The sequence below is a fragment of the Zonotrichia leucophrys genome, unplaced genomic scaffold (assembly GCF_028769735.1).
Source record: "Zonotrichia leucophrys gambelii isolate GWCS_2022_RI unplaced genomic scaffold, RI_Zleu_2.0 Scaffold_460_40487, whole genome shotgun sequence".
Lineage (NCBI taxonomy): Eukaryota > Metazoa > Chordata > Aves > Passeriformes > Passerellidae > Zonotrichia > Zonotrichia leucophrys.
This window is the reverse complement of record NW_026992665.1, coordinates 5,397-25,000: the sequence shown is the minus strand read 5'-3', so window position 1 is coordinate 25,000 and position 19,604 is coordinate 5,397. Positions and strand designations below refer to the sequence as shown.

General features: G+C 56.0%; 1 protein-coding gene across 4 annotated transcripts in view; it reads right to left on the bottom strand.

Moving 5' to 3' along the window:
• Window positions 1-19,173, bottom strand: part of TGFB1 (transforming growth factor beta 1) — a 20,524-nt gene extending 1,351 nt beyond the window's left edge. The window contains exons 1-7 of one of the 4 annotated variants that reach the window (XM_064701275.1): window positions 19,105-19,173; window positions 15,648-16,040; window positions 12,593-12,798; window positions 10,503-10,620; window positions 7,977-8,072; window positions 5,603-5,753; window positions 3,997-4,150 (exon numbers count right to left, since the gene is read on the bottom strand). In XM_064701275.1, the coding sequence (XP_064557345.1) occupies window positions 3,997-4,150; window positions 5,603-5,753; window positions 7,977-8,072; window positions 10,503-10,620; window positions 12,593-12,798; window positions 15,648-16,002 (1,080 nt within the window). In that variant the 5' untranslated portion in view covers window positions 16,003-16,040; window positions 19,105-19,173. Of the gene's footprint in view, window positions 1-3,996; window positions 4,151-5,602; window positions 5,754-7,976; window positions 8,073-10,502; window positions 10,621-12,592; window positions 12,799-15,647; window positions 16,041-18,791 lie in introns of all 4 variants that reach the window. The other 3 variants (XM_064701273.1, XM_064701274.1, XM_064701277.1) reach the window with 3 other exon arrangements.
• Window positions 19,174-19,604: the final 431 nt, after the last annotated feature.

Here is a 19,604-nt window from a genome sequence, read left to right as displayed (position 1 = left end):
AATACATCCCAAAATCCACCAAAATATCCTCAAAATCCATCCTAAAATAACCCAAATGAACACCCCAAATACACCCCAAAATTACCCCAAAATAGCCCCAAAGGACACATCAAATACACCCCAAAATACACCAAAAATACACCCCAAAATCCACCAAAATACCTTCAAAATACACCACAAAATACATCCCAGAATAAGCCCAAAATACACCAAAAAATAAAGCCAAATACACCCAAAATTCTCTCAAAATCCATCCTAAAATAACCCCAAAATGAGCCTGAAATACGCTGCAAAATGTGTATTTTGTCCAAATACACTCAAAAATATCCTCAAAAATGGACCCAAAATGGACCCAAAATCCCCCAAAAATGGACCCACAATGGACCCAAAATAACCCAAAAATGGACCAAAAATATCCCAAAAAATGCGTCAAAAAATGGACCCAAAATGGAACAAAAATAACCCTAAAATGGACCCACAATGGACCCAAAAATAGACTCAAAATATCCCCAAAATGGCCCCAAAATGGACCTAAAAATGGTCCCAAAATTGACCCCAAAATGCATCAAAAATGAACCAAAAATGCCCCAAAATTGGATCCAAAACTGGGCCGAAAATGGCCCCAAAATGCTCAAAAAAAGGACCCAAAATAATCCCAAAATATCCCCAGAATTGACCCAAAAATGGCCCCAAAACTCGACCTAAAAATGTCCCAAAATGGCGACAAAATGCCCCAAAGTGGACCTAAAAATGGGCCCAAAATGCCCCAAAATTGGCCCCAAAAATGGACCCAAAATAAGGCACAAAAATGGACCCAAAATGCCCCAAAATGGACACAAAAAATGTTCCAAAAATGGAAGCAAAATGCCCCAAAATGGACACAAAAATGGACCCAAAATGTCCCAAAAATGGACCCAAAACGGACACAAAATGACCCCAAAATGCTCCAAAAATGGGCAAAAATTGCCCCAAAATGGACCCCGAAAATGTCCCAAAATGGACCCAAAATGCCCCAAAAATTGACCCAAAAATGTCCCAAAAAATGCTCCAAAAATGAACCAAAAGTACCCCAAAAATGGACCTAAAAATGCTCCAAAATGCCCCAAAATTGGCCCCAAAAATGCCCCAAAATGGACATAAAAAATGTCCAAAAATGGACCGAAAATGGACACAGAAATGGACTCAAAAATGGATCCAAAACTGGACCCAAAATGCCCCAAAATGTCCCAAAAATCACCCCAAAATGCTCCAAAAATGGGCACAAATTGCCCCAAAATTGACCCAAAAAATGTCCAAAAATGAACCAAAAATGCCCCAAAATTGGCCCTAAAAATGTCCCAAAATGGACCCAAAATGCCCCAAAATGGACACAAAATGAGCCAAAAATGCTCAAAAAATGGGCCTAAAAATGAACCCAAAACAAACCCAAAATGCCCCAAAATGGACCCAAAATATGTCCCAAAAATGACCCCAAAATGGACACAAAATCACCCCAAAATGCTCCAAAAATGGGCACAAATTGCCCCAAAATGGACCCAAAAAAAGTCCAAAAATGAACCAAAAATGTCCCAAAAATTGACCCAAAAATGGTCCCAAAATATCCCCAGACTTGACCTAAAAATGTCCCAAAAATGCTCAAAAAATGCCCCAAAAATGGACCTAAAAATGCCCCAAAATGCCCCAAAATTGGCCCCAAAAATGTCCCAAAATGGACCCAAAATGACCCCAAAATGCTCCAAAAATGGATCCAAAAATGAACCCAAAACAAACCCGAAATGCCCCAAAATGGACCCAAAAAATGTCCCAAAAATGACCCCAAAATGGACACAAAATCACCCAAAATGCTCCAAAAATGGGCACAAATTGCCCCAAAATGGACCCAAAAAATGTCCAAAAATGAACCAAAAATGCCCCAAAAATTGACCCAAAAATGGTCCCAAAATATCCCCAGACTTGACCTAAAAATGTCCCAAAAATGCTCAAAAAATGCCCCAAAAATGGACCTAAAAATGTCCCAAAATGAACCCAAAACAAACCCGAAATGCCCCAAAATGGACCCAAAATAAGTCCCAAAAATGACCCCAAAAACGGCCCCAAAATAACCCAAAAACGCCCCAAAAATTGACCAAAATAACCTCAAAATGTCCCAAACTCCCCAGGATCCTCGGGACCCCCAAAATCCTCCCCAAACACCCCAGGACCCCTCAGGACCTTCTGGGACCCCAAGGGCCCCCGAAATCCCATTTATCGACCCGGGACCCCAAAATCCTCCCCAAACTCCCCAAAACCCCTCCCAGGACCCTCTGGGACCCCCAAATTTTCCCCAAATGCCCCCAAAACCCCTCCAGAACTCCCTCAAATCCCCCAAATCTCACCAGACACCCCCAAACCCACCCAGACACCCCAAACCCCCTCAAATCCCCCAAATCTCACCCAAATCCCCCAATCCCACCCAAATCCCCCTAAACACCCCCAGGACCCCCAAAATCCTCCCCAAACCCCCCTCAAACCCTCCCAAACCCACCCAGGACCCCCCAAATCCCCCTCAGGACCCACAAATGCCCTCCAGGACACTCTGGAAACCCCAAACACCCTCAAATCCCACCAAACCCCCCAAATCCACCCAAACACCCCAAATCCCAACCAAACCCACCCAAACACCCCAAATCCCACCCAGACACCCCCAAATCCCACCAAACCCTCCAAATCCCACCCAAATCCCCCTAAACACCCCTAGGACCCCCAAATCCTCCCCAAACCCTCCCAAACCCACCCAGACCCCCAAATCCCCTCAGGACCCACAAATGCCCTCCAGGACACTCTGGGAAACCCAAACACCCCCAAATCCACCAAATCCACCCAAACACCCCCAAATCCCCCCCAAACACCCCCAAACCCCCCAAATATCACCCAAATCCCCAAATCCCACCCAGACCCACCCAAACACCCCCAAAATCCCACCCAAACACCCCCAAAATCCCACCCAAACACCCCAAATCCCACCAAACCCCCAAATCCCACCCAAATCCCCTCTAAATGACCCCCTAAACACCCCAGGACCCCCAAAATCCTCCCCAAACCCCACTCAAACCCTCCCAAACCCACCCAGACACCCCCAAATCCCCCTCAGGACCCACAAATGCCCCTCCAGGACACTCTGGGAAACCCCAAACACCCCCAAATCCCACCCAAACACCCCCAAATCCACCCAAATCCCCCAAATCCCACCCAGACACCCCCAAATCCCACCCAAATCCACCCAAACACCCCAAACCCCCCAAATCCCACCCAAACACCCCAAACGCCCCAAATCCACCCAAATCCCACCCAAACACCCCAAACACCCCCAAATCCCGCCCAAATAACCTCAAACACCCCAAATCCCCCCAAACCCCACCCAAATCCCACCCAAACCCACCCAGACACCCCAAATCCCACCCAAATCCCCCTAAACACCCCAGGACCCCAAAACCGCCCAAACCCACCCAGGACCCCCCAAATCCCCCTCAGGACCCACAAATGCCCCTCCAGGACACCCTGGGAACCCCCAAATCCCACCCAGACGCCCCCAAATCCCACCCAAACGCCCCCAAACGCCCCAAATCCACCCAAATCCACCCAAACACCCCAAATCCCTCCAAATGATCCCCCTAAACACTCCCAGGACCCCCAAAATCCTCCCCAAACCCCCCAAACACCCCCAAATCCCCCCCAAACCCACCCAAACACCCCCAAAAACGCCCAAATCCCACCCAGACACCCCCAAATCCCACCCAAACCCCCTCAAACCCTCCCATGACCCCCAAACACCCCCAAATCCCACCCAAACACCCCCAAATCCCACCCAAATCCCCCAAATCCCACCCAAACAACCTCAAACACCCCCAAATCCCACCCAAACACCCCCAAATCCCACCCAAATCCCACCCAAACCCCCCCAAACCCCCCCAAATCCCACCCAAACCCCCCAAACCCCCCAGATCCCCCCAAGCCCACCTTGGTGTGGTGGGTGTCGGCGCTCCAGATGTAGGAGCAGGGCCCCCCGCAGAAGTTGGCCATGTACCCCCGCGGCTCGTGGATCCACTTCCACTCCAGGTCCCGCCGGAAATCGATGTACAGGGGGCGCACGCAGCAGCTCTGCTCCTCGGGGCTGCCCAATTCGGGGGGCCCGGGGTCAGAAATGGGGATTTGGGGAGGGTTTTGGGGGTCCAGGTGGGGTTTGGGGAGGGTTTTGGGGGGTTTGGGGAGGGTTTTGGGGGTCCCAGCCCCAATGGATGTACAGGGGGCGCACGCAGCAGCTCTGCTCCTCGGGGCTGCCCAGTTTGGGGGGCCCGGGGTCAGAAATGGGGGCTTGGGGGGGATTTGGGGGGGTCCCATGGGGTCCCCAGCTCACCCTGAGTGAATAATGGGGGATTTTGGGGGTCCAGGTGGGTTTGGGGAGGGTTTTGGGGGTCCCAGGGTGATAAATGGGGATTTTGGGGATGGTTTTGGGGGTCCCAAGGTGATAAATGGGGGTCCCCAGCTCTCCCTGAGTGAATAACAGGGGGATTTGGGGGGGTCCCAGGGTGATAAATGGGGGTTTGGGGGGGTCCCAGGGGGTCCCCAGCTCTCTTTGAGTGAATAATGGGAGGTTTGGGGAGGATTTGGGGGTCCAGGTGGGGTTTGGGGGATTTGGGGAGGGGTTTGGGGGTCCCAGGGTGATAAATGGGGATTTTGGGGAGGGTTTTGGGGGTCCCAGGGTGATAAATGGGGATTTTGGGGAGGGTTTTGGGGGTCCCAGGGTGATAAATGGGGATTTTGGGGAGGGTTTTGGGGGTCCCAGCCCCAATGGATGTACAGGGGGCGCACGCAGCAGCTCTGCTCCTCGGGGCTGCCCAATTCGGGGGGCCCGGGGTCAGAAATGGGGGCTTGGGGGGGATTATGGGGGGTCCTCAGGGTCCCGATTTTGGGGAAGGGTCCCCAGCATCCCCCCAGTGTCCCCAAATGTCCCCAATCCCCCAATCCCACCAATGTCCCCCAATGTCCCCACTGTCCCCAATGTCCCCAATGCCCCCAATGTCCCCCAATCCCCCAATGTCCCCAGTGTCCCCCCACTGTCCCCCCGCTGTCCCCAGTCCCCCCAATGTCCCCAATGTCCCCAATGTCCCCCCACTGTCCCCAATGCCCCCACTGTCCCAATGCCCCACTGTCCCAGATCCCCCCAATGTCCCCAATGTCCCCAATGTCCCCGATCCCCCCAATGTCCCCAAATGTACCCAATGCCCCCAATCCCCCCAACACCCCCAATGTCCCCAATGTCCCCATAATGTCCCCAATGCCCCCCAATGTCCCCAAATATCCCCAATGTCCCCAATGTGTCCCCAATCCCCCAATGTCCCGAAATGTCCCCCAATGTCCCCCAATGTCCCCAATGTCCCCACTGTCCCCAGTGTCCCCCAATGTCCCCAATGTCCCCAAATATCCCCAATGTCCCAATCCCCCACTGTCCCCACTGTCCCCACTGTCCCCACTGTCCCCAGTGTCCCCACTGTCCCCATTGTCCCCACTGTCCCCACTGTCCCCGCTGTCCCCGCTGTCCCGCTGTCCCCAGCGCTGTCCGTACCCCCCGCAGTGCTGTCCCTGCAGCGCCCTCCGCTGGCGGTGCCCGGGCAGGGCCTGCGCGCGCTCGGGCGGCAGCGCCATGGCCAGGACGTGCGGGACGCGGCGGTGCCGGCGCGCGATGCTCTGCATGTCCCCGCGCTCCTGCTCAAACCCTGGGGACAATAGTGACATCATCATTGGGGACAGTAATGACATCATCATCATCATTGGGGACGCGGCGGTGCCGGCGCGCGATGCTCTGCATGTCCCGCGCGTCCTGCTCAAAACCTGGGGACAGCAATGGGGACAATAATGACATCATTGGGGACGCGGCGGTGCCGGCGCGCGATGCTCTGCATGTCACCCCGCTCCTGCTCAAACCCTGCACGGGGACAATAGTGACAATAATGACATCATCATCATTGGGGACAGCAATGACATCATCATCATCATTGGGGACATTGGGGACGCGGCGGTGCCGGCGCGCGATGCTCTGCATGTCCCCGCGCTCCTGCTCAAACCCTGGGGACAATAATGGGGACAATAATGACATCATTGGGGACGCGGCGGTGCCGGCGCGCGATGCTCTGCATGTCCCCGCGCTCCTGCTCGAACCCTGGGGACAATAATGACATCATCATTGGGGACAGTAATGACATCATCATCATTGGGGACGCGGCGGTGCCGGCGCGCGATGCTCTGCATGTCCCCGCGCTCCTGCTCAAACCCTGCATGGGGACAGTAATGACATCATCATCATCATTGGGGACAGTAATGACATCATCATCATTGGGGACACTAATGACATCATCATCATTGGGGACACGGCGGTGCCGGCGCGCGATGCTCTGCAGGTCACCCCGCTCCTGCTCAAACCCTGTGTGGGGACAGTAATGACATCATCATCATTGGGGACATTGGGGACACGGCAGTGACAGCACGCGATGCTCTGCATGTCCCCCCGCTCCTGCTCGAACCCTGGGGACAATAATGACATCATCATTGGGGACAGTAATGACATCATCATCACTGGGGACAGTAACGACATCATCACTGGGGACAGTAACGACATCATCACTGGGGACAGCAATGACATCGTCATCATTGGGGACGCGGCGGTGCCGGCGCGCGATGCTCTGCATGTCCCCGCACTCCTGCTCGAACCCTGGGGACAACAATGGTGACAGTAATGACATCATCATCATTGGGGACATTGGGGACGCGGCGGTGCCGGCGCGCGATGCTCTGCATGTCCCCGCGCTCCTGCTCGAACCCTGGGGACAATAGTGACATCATCATCATTGGGGACAGTAATGACATCATCATCATTGGGGACAGCAATGACATCATCATCATTGGGGACAGTAATGACATTGTCATTGGGGACACCATTGGGGACCTTGGGGACGTTGGGGACATCATTGGGGACATCACTGGGAACATCATTGGGGACATTGTGGACATTGGGGACATTGGGGATGTTGGGGACGTTGGTGACATCACCACTGGGGACATTGGGGACATCACTGGGGACATTGGGGACATCATCACTGGGGACATTGGGGACACGGCGCCGCGCTGCTGCTCCAAACGCCGCCAGAACGACGCAAAATAATAATAAAAACATCTTGGACAAAATCTCCTGAAATTCCCCCAAAATCTCCCCCCCACAAATCCCCCGAAATCCTTCAAAATCCCCCTCAAAATCCTCCCCAAAATCCCCCAATAATTCCCAAAAATTGACCCAAAATTCACCTAAATCCCCCCAAAATCCTCCCCAATTTTTCCCAAATTTCCCCCCAAAATCTCCCCCTAAATCCCCTCAAAATCCTTCTAAATTCCCCCAAAATCCCCCCAAAATTCCTCAAAATACCCAAATTCCTCCCAAAATCCCCCCAAAATCCCCCAAATCCTCCCTAATTTTTCCCAAAATACCCCAAAATCTCCCCCTAAATCCCCTCAAAATCTTTCTAAATCCCCCCAAATCCTTAAATCCCCCAAAATCCTAATTTCTCCCAAAATTGCCCCAAAATCCTCCCCAAATCCCCCCTAAACTGCCCCCAAAAATCCCCCCAAAATCTCAAAATCCCCCTCAAATTTTCCCAAAATCCCCCAATAATTCCCAAAAATTCCCCCAAAATTCACCCAAATCCCCCCCAAATCTGCCCCAATTTTTCCCAAAATCCCCCCAAAAATCCCCCCCAAAATCCCAAAATCCCCTCAAAATCCCCCTCAAATTTTCCAAAAATCCCCCAAAAATCCCCAATAATTCCCAATAATTCCCCCAAACCCCCCCAAATCCATCCCAATTTTTCCCCCAAACCCCCAAATCCTCCAAAATCCCCCAAAATCCCCCAAATTTTCCCAAATTTTCCCAAATTTCCCGGTTTTGGCACCTTCGATGTTGATTTTGAGGGCGGGGCCGTCGCCGTGTTCGCCGGGCTCGGGCTCGCATGCGCAGTGGGCGCTGAGGCGGAACAGCCCCAGGGGCTCTGCGGGGGCGGGGACAATTCCGGGGTTTTGGGATTTTTTTGGGATTTTGTGGGTTCGGGGAAAATTTTGGGGATTTTGGGGGGATTGGAGGGGATTCGGAGGAATTTTTTGGGAATTTTGTGGGGGATTTAGGAGGGATTTTGAGGAGATTTTGGGGGGCTTTTAAGATTTTTGGGGGATTTGGGGGGGATGTGGGGGGGATTTTCAGAGGATTTTGGGGGAATTTTGGGGGATTTTGAGGGAATTTTTGGATTTTGGGGGGATAATTCAGGGGATTTGGGGGAAATTTGGGGGATTTTGGGGGAATTTGTGGGGATTTTGGGGAATTTGGGGGATTTTGGGGGAATTTAGGAAGGTTTTGGGGGAATTTTGGGTGGAATTTGTGGGGATTTTGTGGTAATTTGGGGATTTTAGGGGAATTTGGGGGGATTTTTGGGGATTTAGGAAGATTTTGGGGGATTTTGGGGGAAATTTGGGGGAATTTGGGCGAATTTTGGGAGGATTTTGAGGGAATTTTTGGAGGAATTTGGGGGATTTCTGGTGGAATTTTGGGGGGATTGGAGGGGATTTGGAGGAATTTTTGGGGATTTTGGAGGAATTTTTGGGATTTTGAGGGAATTTTTGGGGGAATTTTTGGATTTTGGTGGGAAATTTGGGGAGAATTTTGGGGATTTAGGAAGATTTTGGGGGATTTTGGGGGGAATTTGGGGGGAATTTGGGATATTTTGGGGGGATTTTGGGCAAATTTTGGGAGGATTTTGAGGGAAATTTTGGAGGAATTTGGGGGAGACTGAAGGGGATTTTGGAGGAATTTTTGGGGATTTTGTGGGGGATTTAGGAGGATTTTCAGAGGATTTTGGGGTAATTTTGGGATTTTGGCGGGACAATTCAGGGGATTTTGGGAGGTTTTGGGATTTTTGGGGGGATTTTGGGGGATTTTTGGGGAGGTTTTTGAGGAAATTTGGGATCTTTTGGGGATATTTTGAGGGAATTTTGTGGGGAATTTTGGGAATTTCTTGTGGAATTTTGGAGGGGATAATTCAGGGGATTTTGAGAGGATTTTGGGGGGTTTGGGGGAATTTTGGGGGAATTTGTGGGGATTTTGCGGTAATTTGAGGATTTTTAAGGGAGAATTTTCAGGGATTTTTGGGGACAATTTTGGGGATTTTTAGGGGAATTTGGGGGGATTTTTGGGGGGATTTTGGGGGAATTTAGGACGATTTTGGGCGAATTTTGGGAGGATTTTGAGGGAATTTTTGGGGGAATTTGAGGGAATTTTTGGGGGAATTTTTTGGGGATTGGAGGGGATTTGGAGGAATTTTTGGGGATTTTGGGGGAATTTTGTGGGATTTAGGGGGGATTTGGGGAAGAATTTCAGGGATTTTGGGAATTCTGTGGGGAATTCTGTGGGATTTTGGGGGGATTTAGATGGGAATTTTGGGAGGATTTAGGGGGAATTTTGGGGAAAATTCTGGGGTATATTGGGGGAATTTTGGGGGGATTTTGGGGGGAATTTTGGAGGGGATTTGGAGGAATTTTTGGGATTTTTCAGGGGGAATTTTGGGGGAATTTGAGGGAGAAATTTCTGAGGACATTTTGGGAATTTAGTGGGGGTTTGGGGGGGATTTTGAGGAGTTTTAGGGGAATTTGGGGGTCTTTGGGAATTATTGGGGGATTTTTGGGAACTTTTGGGGAGATTTTTGGGGAGTTTTTTGTGGGGAATTTTGGGGGAATTTTTTTTTAATTTTTGGGACGATTTGGGGGGATTCAAGGAGGATTTAGGGGAGATTTGGGGGAATTTTGTAATTTTTGAGGGGCTTTTGGGGCAATTTGGGGGGATTTGAGGGATTTTGGGAGGGTTTTGGTGGGAATTTTGGGAATTTTTGGGAGGATTTTGGGTGAAATTTTGCCCGATTTCTCTGGAATTTTCTGGGAATTTTGCAGAATTTTCAGGATTTTTTGGGATTTTGACCAATTTTTGCAGAATTTTCAGGAATTTTGTGGAAATTTTAGGAATTCTGTGACACTTTCAGGAATTATTTTTCTGGATTTGGGGGGACATTGGGGACACCACTGTCCCTCACCGGAGCCAGGGCGGATTTTTGGGGGGATTTTGCGGTATTTTTGTGAAATTTTGGCCGATTTTTTGCAGAATTTTTTTGGAATTTTATGAAATTTTTCTGGGAATTTTGGGAATTTTTTGGGATTCGGGGACATTGGGGATATTGGGGACGCCGCTGTCCCTCACCGGTGCCACACTCACGCCGTCGTTTTTTTGAGGGGATTTCGTCATTTTTTGGGCGATTTTTGTGAAATTTCCACAAGAATTTTCACAGAATTTTCCGGGAATTTCGCAGGGTTTTGGGGATTTTTGGGGATTTTGGGGACAGGGGGACGTTGGGGACATCGGGGATGCCACCGTCCCTCACCGGAGCCGCGCAGCCACTGCCGGACGGTGTCGGTGACATCGAACCAGAGCCACTCGTCCTCGGCGGTGACGCGAACGGAGCGGCCGTGCAGGAAACGCCAGGAGGAGTTCCCGAAACCCTGGGGACATTGGGGACATTGGGGACATTGGGGACATTGGGGGACATTGGGGGGATTGGGGGGATTGGGGACATTGGGGACATTGGGGACATTGGGGGATTGGGGACATTGGGGGTTGGGGACATTGGGGACATGGGGACATTGGGGACACTGGGGACATTGGGGACATTGGGGGTGTTGGGGGGAATTGGGGACATTGGGGACATTGGGGGGATTGGGGGGGATTGGGGGACATTGGGGGGGATTGGGAGGACATTGGGGGGATTGGGGGACATTGGGGACATTGGGGACACTGGGGACATTGGGGGCATTGGGGGATTGGGGGGATGGGGGACATTGGGGGACATTGGGGACATTGGGGGACATTGGGGGACACTGAGGGGATTGGGGTCTTTTGGGACACTGGGCAGTGAGGATGTCCCCAATCCCCCCAATGTCCCCCAAATGCCCCCAATGCCCGCAATGTCCCCAATGCCCCCCAATGTCCCCAATGTCCCCAAACCCCCAATCCACTCAATGTCCCCAGTGTCCCCAATGTTCCCAATGTCCCCAACACCCCCAATGTCCCCAATGTCCCCCAAATGTCCCCAAGGTCCCCATTACCCCCAGTGTCCCCAATGTCCCCAATGTCCCCAATTGCTCCCAGCGTCCCCAAACCCCAAATATCACCAATCCCCCCACTGTCCCCAATGTCCCCAGTGTCCCCAATCCCCCCAGTGTCCCCAGTGTCCCCTCAATGTCCCCAATGTCCCCAATGCCCTCAATGTCCCCCCAATCCCCCCACTGTCCCCAATGCCCCCAAACCCCAATGTCCCCCCAATGTCCCAATGTCCCCAAACCCCAAATCCCGCCAATCTCCCCAATGCCCCCAATGTCCCCCCAATCCCCCCACTGTCCCCAATGTCCCCAAATCCCCCAATGTCCCCCCAATGTCCCCCAATGTCCCCAAACCCCCAATGTCCCCAATGTCCCCACAGTCCCACCTGGTAGAGCTCCACTCTCTGCTCCGCTCCCAGTGTCCCCGCCGCTGTCCCCAATGTCCCCCCAATGTCCCCAATGCCCCCAATGTTCCCAATGTCCCCAATCCCCCCAATGTCCCCAAATCCCCCAATGTCCCCAATGTCCCCAATCCCCCAAATACCCCCCAATACCCCCCAATGTCCCCAATGTCCCCAATGTCCCCGCAGTCCCACCTGGTAGAGCTCCACTCTCTGCTCCGCTCCCAGTGTCCCCGCCGCTGTCCCCAATGTCCCCAATCCCCCAGTGTCCCAATCCCCCCAATGTCCCCCAATGCCCCCAATGTCCCCAATGCCCCCAATGTCCTCAAATGTGCCCAAACCCCCAATGTCCCCCCAATGTCCCCAATGTCCCCCTAATGTCCCCAATGACCCCAATCCCCCAAATACCCCCCAATGTCCCCAAACCCCCAATGTCCCCCCAATGTCCCCAATGTCCCAAATCCCCCCAGTGTCCCCAATCCCCCAATGTCCCCAATGTCCCTGCTGTCCCACCTGGTAGAGCTCCACTCTCTGCTCCGCTCCCAGTGTCCCCGCCGCTGTCCCCAATGTCCCAATCCCCCAGTGCCCCCAATGTCCCCAATGTCCCCTAATGTCCCCAATGACCCCAATCCCCCAAATACCCCCCAATGTCCCCAAACCCCCAATGTCTCCCCACGTCCCCAATGTTCCCAAACCTCCAATGTCCCCCCAATCCCCCCAATCCTCTCAATGTCCCCCATTGTCCCCAATGTCCCCAATGTTCCCAAACCTCCAATGTCCCCCCAATCCTCCCAATGTCCCCAATCCCCCAATGTCCCCCCATTGTCCCCAATGTCCCCAATTGCTCCAGTGTCCCCAAACCCCAAATCTCGCCAATTCCCCACTGTCCCCAATGTCCCGCAATGCCTCCAATGTCCCCAGTGTCCCCAATCCCCCCAGTGTCCCCAAATCCCCCAATGTCCCCGCAGTCCCACCTGGTAGAGCTCCACTCTCTGCTCCGCTCCCAATGTCCCCGCCGCTGTCCCCGCTGTCCCCGCCGCCGCCCCCTGCCCCGTGCCCTGTTTGAGCATGCGCAGCTCGGCCCGGCTCAGCTCGGCCCGGCCCAGCCCCGCCCGCACCCGCGAGGCGTTAAACCGGAAATACAGGCTGCGGGGGGAGGGGCGCCAGAGCTCCGGGTCACCTGGGGGACAGAGGGGACATTGGGGTCATTAATGGGGGATTGGGACATTGGGGACATTAATGGGGGATTGGGGACATTGGGGACATTAATGGGGGATTGGGGACATTGGGGACATCATCAGGGATTGGGGACATTGGGGGCATTGGGGACATTGGGGACATCATCAGGGATTGGGGGCATTGGAGACATTGGGGACAGTGGGGACAGTGGGGACAATGAGGACATCATGAGGGATTGGGGGCATTGGGGGGATTGGGGACATTGGGGACATCCTTGGGGACATTGGGGTGGCACTGGGACATTGGGAGGACATTGGGGACATTGGGGGACATCATCAGGGATTGGGGACATTGGGGTGGCCCTGGGACATTGGGGACATTGGGGGACATTGGGGACATTGGGGACATTAATGGGACATTGGGGACATTGGGGACATCATCAGGGATTGGGGACATTGGGGGGATTGGGGACATCATCAGGGATTGGGGACATTGGGGACATTGGGGACAGTGGGGACAGTGGGGACATTGGGGACATCATCAGGGATTGGGGACATTGGGGGGATTGTGGACATTGGGGACATTGAGGTGGCACTGGGACATTGGGGACATTGGGGGGACATTGGGGGGATTGGGGACATTGGGGGGATTGGGGACATTGGGGATATCCTTGGGGACATTGGGGTGGCACTGGGACATTGGGAGGACATTGGGGGGACATTGGGGACATCGTCAAGGATTGGGGACATTGGAGACATCCTTGGGGACATTGGGGTGGCACTGGGACATTGGGAGGACATTGGGGACATTGGGGGACATTTGGGACATTGGGGGGGTTGGGGACATCAATGGGGGCATTGGGGACATTGGGGACATTGGAGGGGTTGGGGACATTGGGGACATCAATGGGGACATTGGGTGGACATTCAGGGGTCACCAGGTCACCATGGTCACTGAGGGGTCACTGAGGGGTCACCGGGTCACCTCAGGGCCGTCAGGTCACTGAGGGGTCATCAGGTGACCACAGGGTCACCTTGGGGTCACTGTGTCACCTCAGGGCCACCTGTGGGTGACCCTGACGCCATCCCCATGTCCCCCCGATGTCCCCGTGTCACCCACATGTCCCTGTGTCCCTGTGTCCAGCTGTCCCCCAGTGTCCCCACCGTGTCCCCATGTCTGGCTGTCCCCAGGTGTCCCCACCGTGTCCCCAAGTCCCCGTGTCCGGCTGTCCCCCAGTGTCCCCACCGTGTCCCCATGTCCTCATGTCCGGCTGTCCCCCAGGTGTCCCCACCATGTCCCCGTGTCCGGCTGTCCCCCAGTGTCCCCACCCTGTCCCCGTGTCCCTGTGTTGTGTCCTCATGTCCTCACGTCTCTCTGTCCCTGTGTCCCCCTGTCCTCATGTCCCGGTGTCCCCCTCAGTGTCCCCATATTGTCATGTCCCTCCCAATGTCCCCAATGTCCCTGCCATGTCCCCATGTCCAGCTGTCCCTCCCAATGTCCCCCCAGTGTCCCCTCACCGTCCCCAGGGCTCTCCATGGGGAACCGCAGCAGCTCCTTGGGGTGACATCCTGGGGCTCCTCGTGCTCCTGTTCCCCCAAATGTCCCCATGTCCCTGTGTCACCCCAATGTCCCCAATGTCCCTGCCATGTCCCCATGTCCATCTGTCCCTCCCAGTGTCCCCAGTGTCCCCAGTGTCCCTCACCGTCCCCAGGGCTCTCCATGGGGAAGCGCAGCAGCTCCTTGGGGTGACATCCTGGGGCTCCTCCTGCTCCTGTCCCCCCATATCCCCACTGTCCCCAATGTCCATCTGTCCCCTCGATGTCCCCAATGTCCCCAATGTCCCCAATGTCCCCAGGGCTCTCCATGGGGAACCGCAGCAGCTCCTTGGCACAGCGATCCTGCGGCTCCTCACTCTCCCAGAGCCGGGTCTGTGTCCCCATGTCCCCCCATATGTCCCCATGTCCCCAATGTCCATCTGTCACCCCCAATGTCCCCTCACCATCCCCAGGGCTCTCCATGGGGAACCGCAGCAGCTCCTTGGGGTGACATCCTGGGGCTCCTTGTGCTCCTGTCCCCCCAAATGTCCCCATGTCCCCACGTCCATTTGTCACCCCCAGTGTCCCCCAGTGTCCCCAATGTCCCCCCAATGTCCCCAGTGTCCCCTCACCGTCCCCAGGGCTCTCCATGGGGAAGCGCAGCAGCTCCTTGACACAGCGATCCTGCGGCTCCTTGGGCTGATGTGTCCCCATTTCCTCAATGTCCACCTGTCACCCCAATGTCCCCCCAGTGTCCCCAATGTCCCCAATGTCCCCAGTGTCCCTCACCGTCCCCGGGGCTCTCCATGGGGAACCGCAGCAGCTCCTTGCTGTGACATCCTGGGGCTCCTTGTGCTCCTGTCCCCCCATATGTCCCCACGTCCCCGTGTCACCCAATGTCCAATGTCCCGTCCATTGTCACTCCCCAGTGTCCCCCCAGTGTCCCCAGTGTCCCTCACCGTCCCCAGGGCTCTCCATGGGGAACCGCAGCAGCTCCTTGGCGCACTGATCCTGCGGCTCCTCCTGCTCCTGTCCCCCCATATCCCATATCCCTCTGTCCATCTGTCACCCCTAATGTCCCCACTCTCCCCAATGTCCATCTGTCACCCCAATGTCCCCAATGTCCATCTGTCACCCCCAGTGTCCCCAGTGTCCCTCACCGTCCCCGGGGCTCTCCATGGGGAACCGCAGCAGCTCCTTGGGGTGACATCCTGGGGCTCCTTGGGCTGATGTGTCCCCATTTCCTCAATGTCCATCTGTCACCCCAATGTCCCCAATGTCCCCAGTGTCCCCAAGTGTCCCCAGTGTCCCTCACCGTCCCCGGGGCTCTCCATGGGGAAGCGCAGCAGCTCCTTGGCGTAGTAGTCCTGTGTCTCCTGGCTCTCCTGGCTCTCGCGCAGCCGCGCCCGCTGCCGCAGCAGCTCGCGGGTGCTGTTGTAGAGCGCCCGCACCTCCTCGGGCAGCGCCGGGGCCGGGCCGGGCTCCGCGGGCGGCGCCGGCAGCCGGAGCTTGCTCAGGATCTGGCCCCGCACGGCCTCGATGCGCTTGAGCCGCGCCGCCTCCAGGTCCAGCGTGCGGCACGTGCCCAGGGCGCGGCACGGCACGGGCAGCAGCAGCACGGACAGGCAGACGGACAGCGGGACGGACGGCGGCACGGACGGCGGCGGCATCCTGGGAGGGGCTGGGCAGCGGATGCTGGGATAAACACCTTGGGAAGGGACGGGGATGGACCGGGATAAACCCTCGGGAGGGACCGGGATAAACACCTTGGGAAGGGACGGGGAGGGACCGGGATAAACCCTCGGGAGGGAGCGGGAGGGACCGGGATAAACCCTCGGGAGGGAGCGGGACAAACCCTTGGGAAGGGACCGGGATAAACCCTCGGGATGGACAAGGAGGGAGCGGGATAAACCCTCGGGAGGGACCGGGATAAACACCTTGGGAAGGGACGGGGATGGACCGGGATAAACCCTCGGGAGGGACCGGGATAAACCCTCGGGATGGACCGGGATAAACACCTTGGGAAGGGACGGGGATGGACCGGGATAAACCCTCGGGAGGGAGCGGGAGGGACCGGGATAAACCCTCGGGAGGGACCGGGATAAACACCTTGGGAAGGGACGGGGATGGACCGGGATAAACCCTCGGGATGGACCGGGATAAATTCTTGGGAGGGACCGGGATAAACCCTTGGGAGGGACCGGGATAAACTCCTCGGGAGGGACTGGCAGGGACTGGGATAAGGACCGGGATAAACCCTTGGGAGGAACCAGGATAAACCCTTGGGAAGGACCGGGAGGGACCGGGATAAACCCCTCAGAATGGACCGGGATAAACCCTCGGGAGGGACCAGGAGAGACCGGGATAAACCCTCGGGAGGGACCGGGAGAGATCGGGATAAACCCTCGGGAGGGACCGGGATAAACCCTCGGGAGGGACCAGGATAAACCCTCGGGATGGACCGGGATAAAGCCTTGGGAGGGACCGGGATAAAGCCTCGGGAGGGACCGGACACCGGAAGGACCGGGATAAACTCGGGAGGAAGTGGGATGAACCCTCGGGAGGGACCGGACACCGGGAGGGACCGGGATAAACCCTCGGGAGGGACCGGGATAAATTCTTGGGAGGGACCGGGATAAACTCCTCGGGAAGGGACCGGGATAAACCCTCGGGATGGACCGCGATAAATTCTTGGGAGGGACCGGGATGAACCCTTGGGAGGGACCGGGATAAATCCCTCAGGATGGACTGGCAGGGACTGGGATAAGGACCGGGATAAACCCTTGGGAGGAACCAGGATAAACCCTTAGGAAGGACCGGAGGGACCGGGATGAACCATCGGGAGGGAGCGGGATAAACCCTCGGGAGGGACCGGGAGGGACCGGGATAAACCCTCGGGAGGGACCGGGAGGGAGCGGGATAAACTCCTGGGGATGGACCGGGATAAACCCTCGGGAGGGACCGGGATAAACCCTCGGGAGGGACCGGGATAAAGCCTCGGGAGGGACCGGACACCGGAAGGACCGGGATAAACTCGGGAGGAAGTGGGATGAACCCTTGGGAGGGACCGGACACCGGGATGGACCGGGATAAACCCTCAGGATGGACCGGGATAAACCCTCGGGAGGGACCGGGATAAACCCTTGGGAAGGGACGGGGAGGGACCGGGATAAACCCTTGGGAGGGACCGGGATAAACCCTCGGGAAGAGACCAGGATGGACCGGGATAAACCCTCGGGATGGACCGGGATAAACCCTCGGGAGGGACCGGGATAAACCCTCGGGATGGACCGGGAGGGACCGGGATAAACCCTCGGGAGGGACCGGGATAAACCCTCGGGAGAGAGCGGACACGGGACACCGGGAGGGACCGGGAGGGAACGGGTTAAACCGCCCCGGAACGGGTTAAACACCCCGGAACCGAGATAACTTCCCCAAAACCGGGATAACTCCCCTAGAACCGGGACACGCCCACTAAAACCGGGATAAATCCTCCTAAAACCGGGATAACTCCACCAGAAACGGGAAAAAAAAAAAAACCCTAAAACCGGGATAAACCCCCCTAGAACCGGGAAAAAAAACCCTAAAACCGGGACACGCCCCCCGGGACAGCGGTGAACTCCTGACCCGTGACAAATCGTCCCAAAGCGGGATAAACTCCTCAGAACCGGGATAAATCCTCCTAAAACCGGGATATAATCCCCCTAGAACCGGGATTAAACGTGCCAAAACCGGGATAACCCCCCTAAAACCGGGATAACTCCCCTAGAACCGGGATAAACTCCCCTAGAACCGGGATAACCTCCCTAGAAACGGGACACGCCCCCCCTGGACCGGGATAAACTCCCGGTCCGGGATAACCCGCCCCAAACCCGGGACAAACCCGCCTGGAACCGGGGCTTAACCCGGGACAACCCCCCCGGATTTCCCCGCCCGGGCTCGGTTCCGTTGCCGATGTCCCGGGCCGGATGTCCCGGGTTATCCTCCCCCGGTTTGTCCCCCCCGGTTTATCCCGGTTTATCCCGGTTTGTCCCGGTTTATCCGCGTTTGTCCCCCCGGTTTATCCCGGTTTATCCCGGTTTGTCCCCCCCGGTTTGTCATGGTTTATCCCGGTTTGTCCCCCCCGGTTTATCCCGGTTTGTCCCCCCGGTTTATCCCGGTTTATCCCGGTTTGTCCCCCCGGTTTATCCCGGTTTGTCCCCCCTGGTTTATCCCGGTTTGTCCCGGTTTATCCCGGTTTGTCCCGGTTTGTCCCTCTGTCCCGGTTTATCCCGGTTTGTACCCCCTGATTTATCCCGGTTTATCCGCGTTTGTCCCCCCCGGTTTATCCCGGTTTATCCCGGTTTGTCCCCCCGGTTTATCCCGGTTTGTCCCCCCGGTTTATCCCGGTTTGTCCCCCCCGGTTTATCCCGGTTTGTCCCCCCCGGTTTGTCACGGTTTGTCCCGGTTTGTTCCCTACCGGTTCCGCTTTGTCCCGGGTGCTCCCGATCCTTCCCGCTTGTCCTGGTTCGGTCCCGCTTTGTCCCGGGTGGTTCCGCTTTGTCCCGGGTGGCCCCGGTTTGACCCTGGTCGGTCCCGCTTTGTCCCGGGTGGTTCCGCTTTGTCTCTGCTTTATCCCGGGTGCTCCCGGTTTGTCCCGGGTGGTCCCCGCCGGTCCCGGTTTGTCCCTGGCCAATCCCGCTCGGTCCCGCTTTATCCCGGGTGCTCCCGGTTTATCCTTTTTTCCCGATTTCGCCGCTTTTTTTGCCCGATTTTTTCCCTTTTTTTTTTACCCGATTTTGTCCGGTTTTTTGTCCCTTTTTTCCCGATTTCGCCGCTTTTGGCCCCGGTTTCGCCGCGGGCCCCACCCAGGAAACGGCGCCGGAGGGGGGGGGGAGGGGAGGGGAAACTGAGCCACGGCCGGGGGGGGGGGGGGGGGGGGGGCGGCGAAACTTCCGCGATCCGGGGGGGGGGGGGGGGGGAGGGGGGGGCGGGAGACCCCGAAATGGGGGAGGGGCCGCAAAATGGCGCCAAAATGTGGGGGAGGGGCGGCCCCATCATCCCCTCCCCCCCCCCCCCCAAAAAAAATAAATGGGGGGGAGGGGTCTCAGGACCCCCCCCCAAAATTGTCACCCCCCCCCAAATTGTCACCTCCCCCTCCCCAAATTGTCACCCCCCCCTCCCCAAATTGTCCCCCCAAAAAGTGTCCCCTCCCCAAAATTGTCACCTCCCCCTCCCCAAATTGTCACCTTCCCAAAAATTGTCACCTCCCCAAAACTGTCACCTCCCCCCT